Source organism: Ochotona princeps, chromosome 11 (assembly GCF_030435755.1).
Source record: "Ochotona princeps isolate mOchPri1 chromosome 11, mOchPri1.hap1, whole genome shotgun sequence".
Taxonomy (NCBI): domain Eukaryota; kingdom Metazoa; phylum Chordata; class Mammalia; order Lagomorpha; family Ochotonidae; genus Ochotona; species Ochotona princeps.
In genome coordinates, this window is record NC_080842.1 from 43,464,972 (window position 1) to 43,478,140 (window position 13,169).

Sequence of the window (13,169 nt, forward strand, 5' to 3'; positions counted from 1 at the left end):
TTTTTGGCATTTCCATCTCATGGGCTCAGTTAGTAATAGATACAATTGTCACTGGAATGATGTGCTTTCATAACTTTGCTTCGTAAGTCAGGGTTGGTCTTCTGGAAAACAAAGCTGAAAAGGGAGTTTAATTTACACCTGGTTATTAGGGATCAACACATAAAGGAAAGAAGGTAGGAAGCAAATTGAAGAGAGAAAAGTGAATAGCAGCTTTGGCTTCTTTCTTTTCTTTCTTTCTTTCTTTCTTTCTTTCTTTCTTTCTTTCTTTCTTTCTTTCTTTCTTTCTTTCTTTCTTTCTTTCTTTCCTTCCTTCCTTCCTTCCTTCCTTCCTTCCTTCCTTCCTTCCTTCCTTCCTTTCTTTCCTTTCTTTCCTTTCTTTCCTTTCTTTCCTTTCTTTCCTTTCCTTCCTTTCCTTCCTTTCCTTCCTTTCTTTCCTTTCTTTCCTTTCTTTCCTTTCTTGTATTTTTCTTTTTTGTTGGAAAGGCAGATTTACAACGTTAAGAAAATACCAAAAGATCTCTGTCTGCCAGCTCACTCTACAAATGGCCCCAATGGCTTGGCTGAGCTGATTGAAGCCAGGAGCTTCTTCCGGACTTCCCACATGGGTGCAGGGTCATAGGGCTTTGGACCATCCTCTGCTGCTTTCCCAGGTCACAAGCAGGGAGCTGGATGGGAAGTGGAGCAGCCAGGACATGAACTGGCACCCACCTGGGATTCCAGAGCCACCGTGCCAGACCCCATTTCTTTCTTTCTTTCTTAACTAGTATGTTTGCTATGGGGACATATCTTCAATGCTTCTGTATTCTGCAAAGATCATAGAGGATACCTGTAATCTCTTCTATAACCCCCAATTTCTGTCCTCTTGACCTCAACCCCTTCTTTCTTCCAGTGGAAAATTAACAACAGTGAGGTTGATTGGTAACAAAGCTGGTTGTCTTGGCTATCTTGAACAAGCAACATGACTTTCTCTTTAATTAGCTATATGCTACCATGTTTCTGGGCTCTATAGATAAGGAAGACATGCAAAGGGACCTGAAAAAACCCACAAACATAGGATGTAACGGGCATGAGATCATATCTTTAAAGGAGCGATAGAAAATACCGCGAAAACAGTGGTAACTTATAGATTTATTAAGATACAGAGTTTGTGGTTCTAACCAGTTATGGTTCTGTTGCTCATTGGCTGTTTGTTTTCACCCTGTTAAAATCTGCTTAGAGGTACTCAACTTGGTGTTTGCTTCTATAATGCATAGTCTTTGGTTGAAATTGAAGTGTTTGACTTTACTGTATTGTTTCCTTCTGATTTAATGCTAGTCTTCTGAGACAGGAATTGCATTAATACATGCTTTCAATCTTCTTTAAACCTTAAAACTATATTAGAGCTTTACATGTATAGGGCCTTCAGTGTCTTTTAAATGAATGAAAAAGAGCGTAGTTGAGTTCATAAGTAATGTGGTAGAAGGATAGGGATTAAAAATTAAGTAATTCAGAATCAACTATTTACTTGATACTGTTTCAACAATTTTTTCCGCTGGGATCCATATAGGCCATTTTTTGCTTAATCTTTTGGAATGTTAGATAAATCATCTTATTCATGTTGAGTGTAACGAGGATTAAATTGTACTTACGTTTTGAGTGAATCAGGTCTTTGAGATTAGCATGAATATGTGTATTTCTAGAAGTTATAAATATGATAATTTCAGAATTCTGCTTCTCTCTTCATTTCTTTCTTGCTCACTTATCACCCCCACCAGAGGGCAGGCAAAGGAAGGGAGAGAAGATAATAGTTTCGTTTTGCAAAGGCTTTTGCAGATACCGTTTCACTAGACTGTTTGCAGTTCTGGATTACTTTAAGGCAGTAGAATCATCTTTCTTTGACTAATTAAAAAGGCTTAGTGAAACATTCAGATATTTTGAAAATAATTTATATAATGTTGATTACTGTTTTTTACTGAATTCAAATATTTGTACTTCTTCAGTTTTATGTTCTTAAATCCAACTGTTTTAAATTACCAAGTTGTTTTCTTGATTCATGTCAAGGTTCCCATCAGTACGGTTTATAAGTATAACAGGCATTCGATTAGATTTTATTCATTTTAAAAAGTATATTGGAGGGTTGGACATTGGGTGTGGTGGTCATGGCACTGCTTGGGATGGCCATATCCTGTATCAGAGTGCTTAGATGTTTGCTGTCTCTTCTCCCATCTTCCTGCTCATGCACACCCTGGGAGGCAACAGATGATAGCTGAAGAAATTGGATACTTGCCACCATCATGTGGGAAACTTGGACTGGATTCTAGGTTCGCAACTTGAACTTGTCCCAGTCCTTGCTGTTGGGAACATTTAGAAAATGGGTCAGTAGATGGGAGATTTCTGCCCCTCTGCCTTTAAATGAAATAAAATAAGAAAAAAATGTAAAAGTACATTAAATGGGCATTTAACATAATGGTTAAGACACTGATTAGGTTGTCTGAGTCCCACACTGGAGTGCCAGGGTTCCTCTTTGGGATTCTGGCTGCTGATTCTAGAATCGGAGCTCTGGGTCTCTCATTCATATTTGTCCCATCTCTCCTCCGCCACTCAAGTAATTTTTTGTAAAAAAAGGGTATATTGAAATATTCATAACACAGTGTAAGTTCTGTACAAGTTGATATTTCTAAGGTCTCAGTGAATTTTCCAAATGATAAGAATTATCTTTTGAAAACATGGTACTATTTCACACTTCAGTTGTAAGTTTATTTAAAAGGAGGACACACCTCAGACTGAAGTAAATTGCTTTTTACATGATTACAGTGAATGATTTCATAGTCTAAATATTAAACTAGATGGATGCTAAACATTTTATGATCCTAGTATTGCTGTTAACACCCACTGTACATGTACACCTATATGTACCTATGAAGTGCAGTTTCATGGTCTATAGCTGTTTGGCTTGTTATCAGTGTGAACAGTAAAAGTCCTAAAAATCAGCTTCCAACCAGCTGGCAGTTCACCTACTGGGCTTCAGCACCGCCTAAATGCACATGACGTTTCTCTGCTCTTTGACACAAATAGTCTACCTTCCACTTTCCCTCAAGGAAACTGGTATAGGCACCTTTCGGCGTGTGTGTGGGTCTAGCAATGTAGAAGAGCTTCAAGATGGACTTCCTAAAGAGAGTCGTTCCTCCCATTCTTTCGGTAGATGTGGGTTTGGATACTAGGGACAGTGTTCGGGAAGATTCCCCAAGATTACTTAAGGTGAAACGTCTTAGTGTGGTTTCATCAGAGAAGACAATGAATGAGCAGAATGGAATCAATGTTTATCATAGTCATTATGAAAAACACCGACGTCAAGAACTAGGTAAAGTAAAAATGTATTACTTTCAACTCTTTAAAAAAGCATGTTAAGAAAATAGAACTTTTTTCATTAAGTACAAATTCTAGTGAGTGTGAATCTTTGAAAAATTGAGTTTTTAAGTATTAAGTGTTTTGCTGGCTCAAAAATTTTAGTATTAAAACAGATGGAGAAATATTTATGCTACAATTCAAGATAAATTCGTAAATTAGCAATTTTGAAAGTCTTTGGAAAGTATTTTGAGGATGAAATATTAGAAAATATGGTTATAAACTGTAGGATAAGAAAAAATAAAACTCTGTGTTTTATCTATCACTAAAGAAATCACTGAAATTTTATTTCATTGTCCCAAATATTGTGTATTTGGGATGAAGTATAGAAAGTCAAATCTGACAGTAATGGTGATGATTTTGTGTCACGCTACTTGTGTTACATATACTCCTTCAAAGTTGAATTTGAAACCCTTTAAAGTTTGAGAGGATAATATAGAATGATTTTTGTGAAAAATATCAGTTTTGTGTGTTGTGACTAGTGTGTATTGGCAGAAAAGAAAATACATTAGGAAGATGGAAATATGCTGTAAGTTTTAAATTTTCTGATGAAAATATTTTAGAATATTAAAGTAGTATTGCATAATCCTTAATTTTTATATTTTAGAGAATAATTTTACATGAAGTATTTATAATGTTTAGTGGAAGTGAGTTTATACGTCGTTTATAAAGATCATGTTTATTATAGCTTTTAATATTCACATGCTTTGAAACACGGTCATACAGATTTTAATTAGTTAAATTTGGATATGAGATTCATTTTCCAAGTGGTTCTGATACTTACCTTCTTGTTTAATGTGTCATAGAATCTTTCGGTTTTATTTTAAAAGTGTTCCATTATATGGATACACTAATTCATTCAATTTATTTCTTACTAAAAACAATTGTTATTAATATTTATGTGTCGTTGTCTACTTTTTGATGATAGATTCTTTGTGAAAAATTTGTTTTAAGTTTAGATCAACAATGCCACGTTGCCTCTGAAAATTTCTCAACTTAAGCTCCCCAGAGTTCCTATTTGTATTCTTAATACTGTTTTATGTCCTCTTACTAAATAGGGTCCTATTTAGGAGAAATTATAAATTCTGTTAAAAATATGAACTATGTAAAGGAATGAAGGACTTGTTAAGTTTCTAAGATGAAAACAAAGATATCAGTATCTACAATATAATTGTTTAAAACTCATCAGTTTCTATAGCCCTCACTCATTTGGGACGGTAAAGTGGAGGTGATGCTGCTTGTGAATCAGTGTCCTTTAATTTCATTTAAAAAATGTTCATCAGTCAGCTGCCCTTAGTTTTGTATTCCAGAATAGATATACGCATAAGTAGGTATGTGACTATATGCATCACTTAAGCTCTCGAAAATTTACTTTTCTTTATTTGTCTTGAATGATTTCATTTTCTTCACTGTACCACAAGGCATGTGGTTCGGCTTGGTGTCTAAGTATATTATGTTATGTTCATTTACATGGTTTCTTATTTTTATCTTTGAATTTCTTTATTTTTTCATTATGACTTTGTTGTAGTCTTTTTTTTTTTTAAAGATTTTATTGTTATTGGAAAGCCGGATATACACAGAGGAGGAGAGACAGAGAGGAAAATCTTCCATCCGATGATTCATTCCCCAAGTGAGCCGCATCTGATGCCGATCTGATGCCGGGAACCAGGAACGTCTTCCGAGTCTCCCACGCGGGTGCAGTGTCCCAAAGCATTGGGCCGTCCTCAACTGCTTTCCCAGGCCACAAGCAGGGAGCTGGATGGGAAGTGGAGCTGCCGGGATTAGAACCGGCACCCATATGGGATCCCGGGGCTTTCAAGGCGAGGACTTCAGCTGCTATGCCGGGCCCTGTTATAGTCTTTTAAACAGAGTGGGATAATAATTAGATCTTATAATTTTATTACTCTGTAAATATTAAAAACTTAAGTTAATGAATAATAATGTGCATTTACAGCAGTGGTGAGACTGCTGCTTGGGATACTGCAAGCCTATATTGGAGTGTCTGGTTCGAGACATTCCAGTTTCCTGCTAGCATATATTCCACATAGGTTCAGGGACCCAAGTATTATCATTAATTTCAGTAACTTCTTGGAAAGCTTATATAGAAAGATCTGATTTTAAGATACTTGATCCTTTGATTTCAAAATACTCACCAAAGTGTTTCTATTGAATTTCAGAATTTGATGGTAAGTTTGTAGGAATAGAACCTATATGAATAATCATTAAACAAGAAATCAGATTCACTTTCGCGAAGTTACGAGAAACTTTTATGTTCTGGTGGTTCTGGGATAGAGATTATGCAGTAATTTAGGCAGAATATCAGAAAATGGTACACTTTACCAACAGAATGTTATCGTTTCTTTCATTTACTAAAAGAAGTTGTTGAGCATATGCAAAGATTGCATGAGACTAATACACAAAGAAAGCTGCTATGTTAGGAAAAACTGGTATGTAATCTTATAGCTGTTCATCAATTGTTTCTGACTTCTGTAGTTTTCAATTAGCAATAATCGTGCATCGGATAAGCCTCACTGGCTGCAGTACTGCCTCTGCGCCAAGCTTGACTTCTGTAGTTTTAATTCAATACTTTAAAAGTTAATTCTGGGACATGCCTTGTGGAGCAGTAGGGTGAGCTGCTGCCTGTGACCTGTCATCTCACTTTCCAGTTCCAGTAATTCTGCTTGGAAAAATAATGTGAAACATTCGATGTGTGTGGGTCTCTCCCACACATATGGGGGATTGGGAATGAGTTCTTTACTCCTGGGTTTGGGTTGGGGTACCCTGGCTGTTGCAACCATTTGAGAAGTGAATCAGTGGATGAGAGATCTCTTTGTCTCTTTCTCTCTGCCTTTTAAATAAATAAAAATATATTTTTAAAAAAGTTATTTCTGGTGCCTGGCGGAATAGTGCAGTGGTTGAAAGTCCTCGCCTTGAACGCCCGGGATCCTATATGGGCGCCAGTTCTAGTTCCGGCAGCCCCACTTCCTACTCAGCTCCCTGCCTGTGCCTGGGAATGCAGTTGAGGATGGTCCAAAGCTTTGGGACCCTGCACCCACGTAGGAGTCCTGGAAGAAGCTCCTCCTGGGTTCTGGCTTCGGATTAGCTCATCTCCAGCCGTTGCAGCCACTTGGGGAGTGAATCATCGGATGGAAGATCTTCCTCTTTTCCTCTCTGTCTCTCCTCCTCTCTGTATATCTGACTTTGCAATAAAAATAAAATCTTTAAAAAAAGTTATTTCTGAAGTGTTCTATATAATTATAATATGGACTGACAATTGCACTTTTGTGAGAAGATCAATTGCAAATATGGAAAAGCTACCTTTATTTTTAACTACAGATTTATAAATGTTTATGATCTAGCAAAAATTGTGTAGAATTGCTATACTGGTAGGAAGTCAATATTTTAAAGAATACTTTAACTAAAAAATTTATTTATTTAAAGGACAGAGACAGGGAGGTCTTCCATCCGCTGGAGGATCCCTCTGACCTCCAGTTACCAGAAACAGCTGGGTGGGGGAGGCTGAGGCCATAAGCCTGGTACTCAGCTCCAGGTCTCTCATTTGGGTGGCAGGGAAGGGACCAAGCTATTTGAGCTTTTACCTGCTGCCTCCCAGGGTGGTGTTGCATTGGGGGAAACAGGATTGGAAGTAGAGCCAAAACTCAAACCCAGGCACACTGACATGGGATGTGGCTTGTTCTAAGTGGCATATAAGCTTTGCACCAAATGTCTACTCTTGTTGAAGTTTTTCATTGTTTACCATTCTTCAAATGCTAAATTGCCTAATATTTAATAAATTTTAAACATTTTCAAACAACCTGCCAGTTTTTTATTCCTTTATGAAACAACTTCCTACCGTTACTGTTACCCCAGAGGCTGAGGTGTGAACTTCCCAAGAACTGGCTATATTATTAATCAAAACTGTTTGTGCTTTATGGAATTTAAGCACAAACTACACCATTTGGTAAACTGTGACACTGAAAAAGAATTTTTTTCAGGCCTGTGAAATATAAGGTTGAATGGATTTTGTGTTTAGATCCTTTAGCGTCCCATGCTGCTTTTAGAAATTGAAACTGGAAATCATGACTGATTTAAGTGGGTTTTGTTTCAGGCAACAAAGACAATGGTATGATTAACAATCCACCTTGAAAGATTGGGTTTTGGCACAACATCAGAAGCCTGGGGATTATACATGAACTTTACATTTTAAGTTAAAATAAAACCTTTAATGGAGCTCTTGATCGATCTTTCTTCTGATTCCTACTTTAATGGTGCTTTTAAACTAAATGATTAGCCAAGCAGCTGCAATTTACAGTAAAGGGACTCTACTATATGTAACTGTATCATATCTTTCATTTGCCAAACCTACTTCCTCATTAAAAAGTCAAAATGATCACATTATTTTGTGTAACCCTGTTTATGTCCTGATTAGATATCCTTATACTTTTTGTATTCAGTCCTTGTAGTGTGACTAAGGATTGATTTTACTGATATTTTTTCCAATTCAAGTAATATTTATTTTCAGGTATAAAAGTTGATTATTGATTCAGAATGTCTCACAGTGTTTTTGGACTGTTTAATAGTGAATGATAGATACAGTCAGTCCACATTAGATGGTGTGTGCTTTTGTAGACCTCTTTGTGACAGCTGCCATGTCCTTGTATCTCCAGGTTCCAGTAGTTTTTATTCTGATGGAATCACGCTTGATTTTGCTGTTGTGCATTGTACTTGGAATCATTAAGTATTAATGTGATAAAAGTAGAATACTCATGTTTATAATCTTCAAGAACAGAGGCAGCAATCTATTGAACATAAGACAGTATGTATCTACCTTAAGGATGAAAGAAACATGAGTGCCCTCTGTGTTCTGCTCAGTATTGTTTTGTTTTGTGTTATCAAAAAGACAATCTTACTTGTGTAACTACTTAGTACATGTCTGGTCCTTTTTCTACCTTGCACAGAATGTGAGATGAATATGGACTTGCTTTCTTTGATGTGCTCCAGGGCTTAGCATGCAATGGTTGCTGAGTAAATACCAGTGGGCTGAATAATTGTTAATCTAAGTCTTCTTCACAACCCTGTGAGATAGGTTGTTATCTGAAATTTTAAATATCCATTAAGGTGTAAGCAAATTACATGATATTTTTGCCTAAGAGATATAGCCATGCTGTTATTTTTAAATCAGTCATTTGCTACTTCTATCTCGTTGCTGTGTTGTTTGGTTTTAATTTTTTTGATATAAAATAGTTTTTCCAAGATTATGGGTCTGTTCACTTTAACTGTTCTATCAAAGAGTATATACTTTCTGTAGTGTCTTCATTTATTTTCTATTAAATTTTAATTAGTTTGGGCTCGGCAGCATGGCCTAGTGGCTAAGGTCCTCGCCTTGATCCCATATGGCTGCTGGTTCTGGTCCTGGCAGTTCCACTTCCTCTCTATCTCTCCTCCTCTCAGTACATCTGACTTTGTAATAAAAATAAAATAAATCTTAAAAAAAATTTTTTTTTAATTAGTTTAAACTTTAGAAAATTTTAATTAGTTTTTAATAAATTCAAAGTTTTGTAAATACAGTTCAAAGAATATAATGATGTTAATTAAGATGTTATCAATAGAAAGTTTTTCATTCCAGTATTTATTGTATATTCATCTTTGAGTTTCTGTCTTTGACTTTAAATAGTAGTTGATAATTATTTATGCTTCTCAGGTAAGATAAGCTGATAGAGTAGATGTTTCCCATGGCTTTTACAGAAGTGAGGAGAAGCACATTCTGCTATCATTTCTGTTTCATTGCAAAGTGTTAATTCCAGCCATACAAATGTTTAAATATTATATTGGTGTTTCTCTTGAGAGTTAGCACAGCTTACTGAGACAAAGTCAAATGCAGTGCTTGTTAGAGACTTCCCAATACAGTTTGTTGTGTGAAAAGCTGCTCTCTCCAAGTGTATTTGATTAGTTAAGAAAATGGAATGCTCACTCTTAGTAGCTACATTTCCTTAATGAGTGATCTTTCCAGTTATATTGTTATAGACCCATTGCTTTTTGTGGTTAAACAGTGTAAGTCCAGAAGAGCAAAATACCCCTAGGACTGGGCAGGCAAGTAACATGGCAGGCTACTTTCTTTTAAGAAGGTGATACCATGGATAAAGAGGTCTTCTGTTTATTGAAGACCAGACTATTGACAAGGGTCTGCTGGAAAACAATTGAAATAGTTTGACAGCTTAAATGCTTATGGTATTGACAAACTGAAGGAGATGGCAAACCCATTGGCATTCATGCAGGGCAATGATGTCCCAAGAACCTGAGCACTGCATAGTGATGGATCTGCCTTGGACCTTCCCACTTCTACACAAATGGCTGTGGAAATGTGTGAGGTCTGTGGTTCCTTTTTTCTTACACACATGGGATTAGGAAGTGCTGGGTTTTTATCATATCACTGGGCATAGCTTCCCTTCCTTAAAAGCTTCTTTAGAATACTTGGTTGTAGTCATTGGAAGAGGTTAGTTTATTATATTCACTCCTTTCCTGGGTCTCATGAGAATTCTCAGTGAAGGAGGCATATTGGGAAGAGGCACCTGGTATGATGGGAGAAGAGGCAGTGAAGTAATGAGAAAAGAATGAGTAGGGCTTTGATTGAGACAAACTCAAGTAAATGTGTGTCCTTGAGCAGGCTACTTAGGACTTCAAGCCGGTTAATCTCCTTTACCAACTTGAACAGCGTCTTCTGTGACTGTTTTGAAAAGCATAAAACAGTCAACAAAGTTCGTAGTATTAGCATTTTTTTCCAGTTTACTTTGTCTTATATAATTAATATTTAAATGAGCAGTTATATGTATAGCTAAACTGGATTTTGTTATGGATATTGGAAATAGATGAATTGGTTTAATTGAAATATATCCTTGGAGCATTCCGTGGTAGAAAATATCCTAGGGTTTGGGTTTGTCTTTTATTGTATTTAATTCCAGTAAGTTTCATTGTGCACCTTGCAACCATGTGACAGTTTATAGAGGCTTGACTTAGAGCACTGTTCCTCCTGTTTCCGTCTTTGTCCAGTTACTGCCAGATGATTGCATGATTCAGATACATAGGATTTTTTTTTAAGCTAGGGAAGCTTCTCTTGACTGTATTTAGTTATCTTGCTAACTTCTTAAAAAGGGTATTTGTGGGGGGACTGTATTTAGTCGAGGCCCTTGACTCCAGCTTTTCACTCTGATGGTTCAAGTAAGTTGTGTTTTGGCCATTTTGTGTGGGAGCCTGGCTCAGGAATGACTGTTGTGGGCAGTTGTGCAGTAAGCCAGTAGATAAGAACTCTTTTTTTTTTTAAATTAATTTATTTTTATTGTGCTTGCTTCGGCAGCACATATGCTAAAAAATATTTTTATTGGAAAGGCAGATATACAGAGAGGAGGAGAGACAGAGAGGAAGGTCTTATGTTTAATGGTTCACTCCCCAAGAGGCTGCAACGGCTGGAGCTGAACTTATCTGGAGCCAGGAGCTTCTTCTGGGTCTCCCACTCGGGTGCAGGGTCCCAAGGCTGTAGGCCATCCTCAACTGCTTTCCCAGGCCACAGGCAGAGAGCTGGTGGGAATTGGAGCCACCGGAATTAGAACCGGTGTCCATATGGAATCCCGGTGCGTTCAAGGTGAGGAGAGTTTAACCACTACGCTATTGCGCCGGGCCCAATAAGAACTTTTGTCTGTGTGTGTGTCTCATTTCTTTCTGCCTCTCAAGTAATAATAAATATTAAGAAAAAATCTCTTTGGACTTGCTCCAAGTTACATGGATGTGTATTTTTTTTAGAAATCAGGATTTGAATTTTTATTCCTAGCTTATAAAGGAGAAGGTAGGAGCTGCTGATTGTAATGTAAGATCATTTAAAGAAAGGAGCTAAAATGTGAATGTAGTGAATCAGAATTAGACAAAATATACAGAAGAAAACCAAAGATATAAAAAAGAGAAGTCAGACAAATATATAAGACACTAAAGAAAACAGTAAAAGGTATGATTTAAAATAGTAGAATATATTAAGATAAATAAAACTGAAGTTTGAAATGAAAGGAATATACCAGAAAGATTAAAAGGGGAGCTGTAGGGCCTGGCGGTGTGGCCTAGCAGCTGAAGTCCTCGCCTTGAGCGCCCCAGGATCCCATATGGGCACCGGTTCTAATCCCGGCAGCTCTACTTCCCATCCAGCTTCCTGCCTGTGGCCTGGGAAAGCAGTTGAGGACGGCCCAAGGCTTTGGGACCCTGCCCCCGTGTGGGAGACCTGGAAGAAGTTCCTGGTTCCCGGCTTTGGATCAGTGCAGCACCGGCCGTTGCAGCTCACTTGGGGAGTGAATCATTGGACGGAAGATCTTCCTCTCTGTCTCTCCTCCTCTCTGTATATCTGACTTTGTAATAAGAATAAAAAATAAATGTTTAAAAAAAAAGGGAGCTGTAAAGGGGATTCAGGAAGCAGGATACAGTCCAAGTGTTATCTCCACGGGTTGGGCCAATTATAGGAGTTATAAACTTTCAATTATGGAAGTTTCCTGAAACTAGAATTCTGCAAGAGTGAGAATGGAGATCTCTTGTGTGACTATGTTTGAGATTAATAGTTTCCCTCACCCCCTAACCTAAGTTACTTTTTCTCCGTGTTAGGTCTCCGATTCATTGTGAAGAAGCTTCTGTTATTCTTTAGAATATAAAAGTCTTGCTTCTGTTACACATGGTGAGCTCTTTGAGAACTTAGTTGGTCTGATTTATGTGGGTAGCCCTGGAGCTTGGCCTAGTGGCAAGCTCCACTTAGTTGATCTAATGTTAGAGTACTCTGTCCTTACAGTTCTTGTCCTTTAAGTGCCAGAGTAAGTTTTCACTTGTTAACAAGGGCTGCTGTCAGTTGCCATATTTAGCCCAGTGACTTTTCCTCCCACCCAGCACATTGTTCAGTTCACATTATCTCAGGTCAAGCAAATGATGATTTGGGCCAGGGAGGTCAGCAGACCTTAAGTAAAGGAATAGGCAGTAAGTATTTTAGGCTGTTTAGGCGCCAAGCCTCTGTCACAAGCATGCTGCTCTGGCTTTGTGGAGTGAAAGCAGGCACAGATAGGGGAAGGAGTGAGTGGGTTTGGCTATGTTCTGCTGTAACTTTGTTCATGTTCCAAAACATGCCTTCGTGGAGGTCAAAGTTTTCCATCCTCTAAGACCATATTGCTACCATTTTGAGAGCTACATCTGGGTAACTTAACCTGAAAAACAGAAAATGGAAGCTTTGAAGAAGAAAGGGTACAATGTTTTGCTTCTCTGCACTTTCTTCAGTGCTTGCCATAGTGTTTTATTTGCAGTAGACACCCTGTAAATACTATGGGATCCAATTCTATTATCCTTACCTGACTTCAGTTATCTCATTCCATTTGAGAGGCTATGATAAGCTTGGTCTTGACATTGTTTTTGGAAGGCCAGATGGCTTATTCATGAGAGATAAAAGTTATTGGCTTGCCTCACTCCCTTTATGTCCTAAATACCCTGATATGGACTTCGGAAGAGATTGCTTCACCAACCATGTTTTATGGATCCTTCCACAATGGAACTCATTGTCTAGCAAAGTTCGCCTATGTCTTTCATGCACCTTTCCTACCCTGCAATGCACATTTTGCATTACTTTAATCATGAAATTACTAAGCCTAATAATTTTCTGTTTTGGAAAATAGCTGAATGTGATGGTGATGTAAAACCCATTAAGTCAATTTGTAAACTAAAAAAAAAAATAGTGATAATGGTAACTTAGATGGGCCTGGTACAATGGCTCGATT

At 37.5% G+C, this 13,169-nt stretch overlaps 1 protein-coding gene and 1 pseudogene across 10 annotated transcripts in view; one reads left to right on the forward strand and one right to left on the reverse strand.

Annotated features, from left to right (window-relative positions):
- Window positions 1-13,169, forward strand: part of FRYL (FRY like transcription coactivator) — a 247,737-nt gene that overhangs the window by 67,329 nt on the left and 167,239 nt on the right. For 6 of the 10 annotated variants that reach the window (XM_058670119.1, XM_058670123.1, XM_058670126.1 and 3 more), the window contains exon 1: window positions 2,783-3,340. The exons of 1 other annotated variant lie outside the window; for it this stretch is intronic. In XM_058670119.1, coding sequence (XP_058526102.1) covers window positions 3,139-3,340 — 202 coding nt within the window. In that variant the 5' untranslated portion in view covers window positions 2,783-3,138. Of the gene's footprint in view, window positions 1-2,775; window positions 3,341-13,169 lie in introns of those variants that run through there. 3 more of the 10 variants (XR_009246299.1, XM_058670121.1, XM_058670125.1) reach the window with 3 other exon arrangements.
- Window positions 5,813-5,945, reverse strand: LOC118760092 (U4 spliceosomal RNA; annotated as a pseudogene).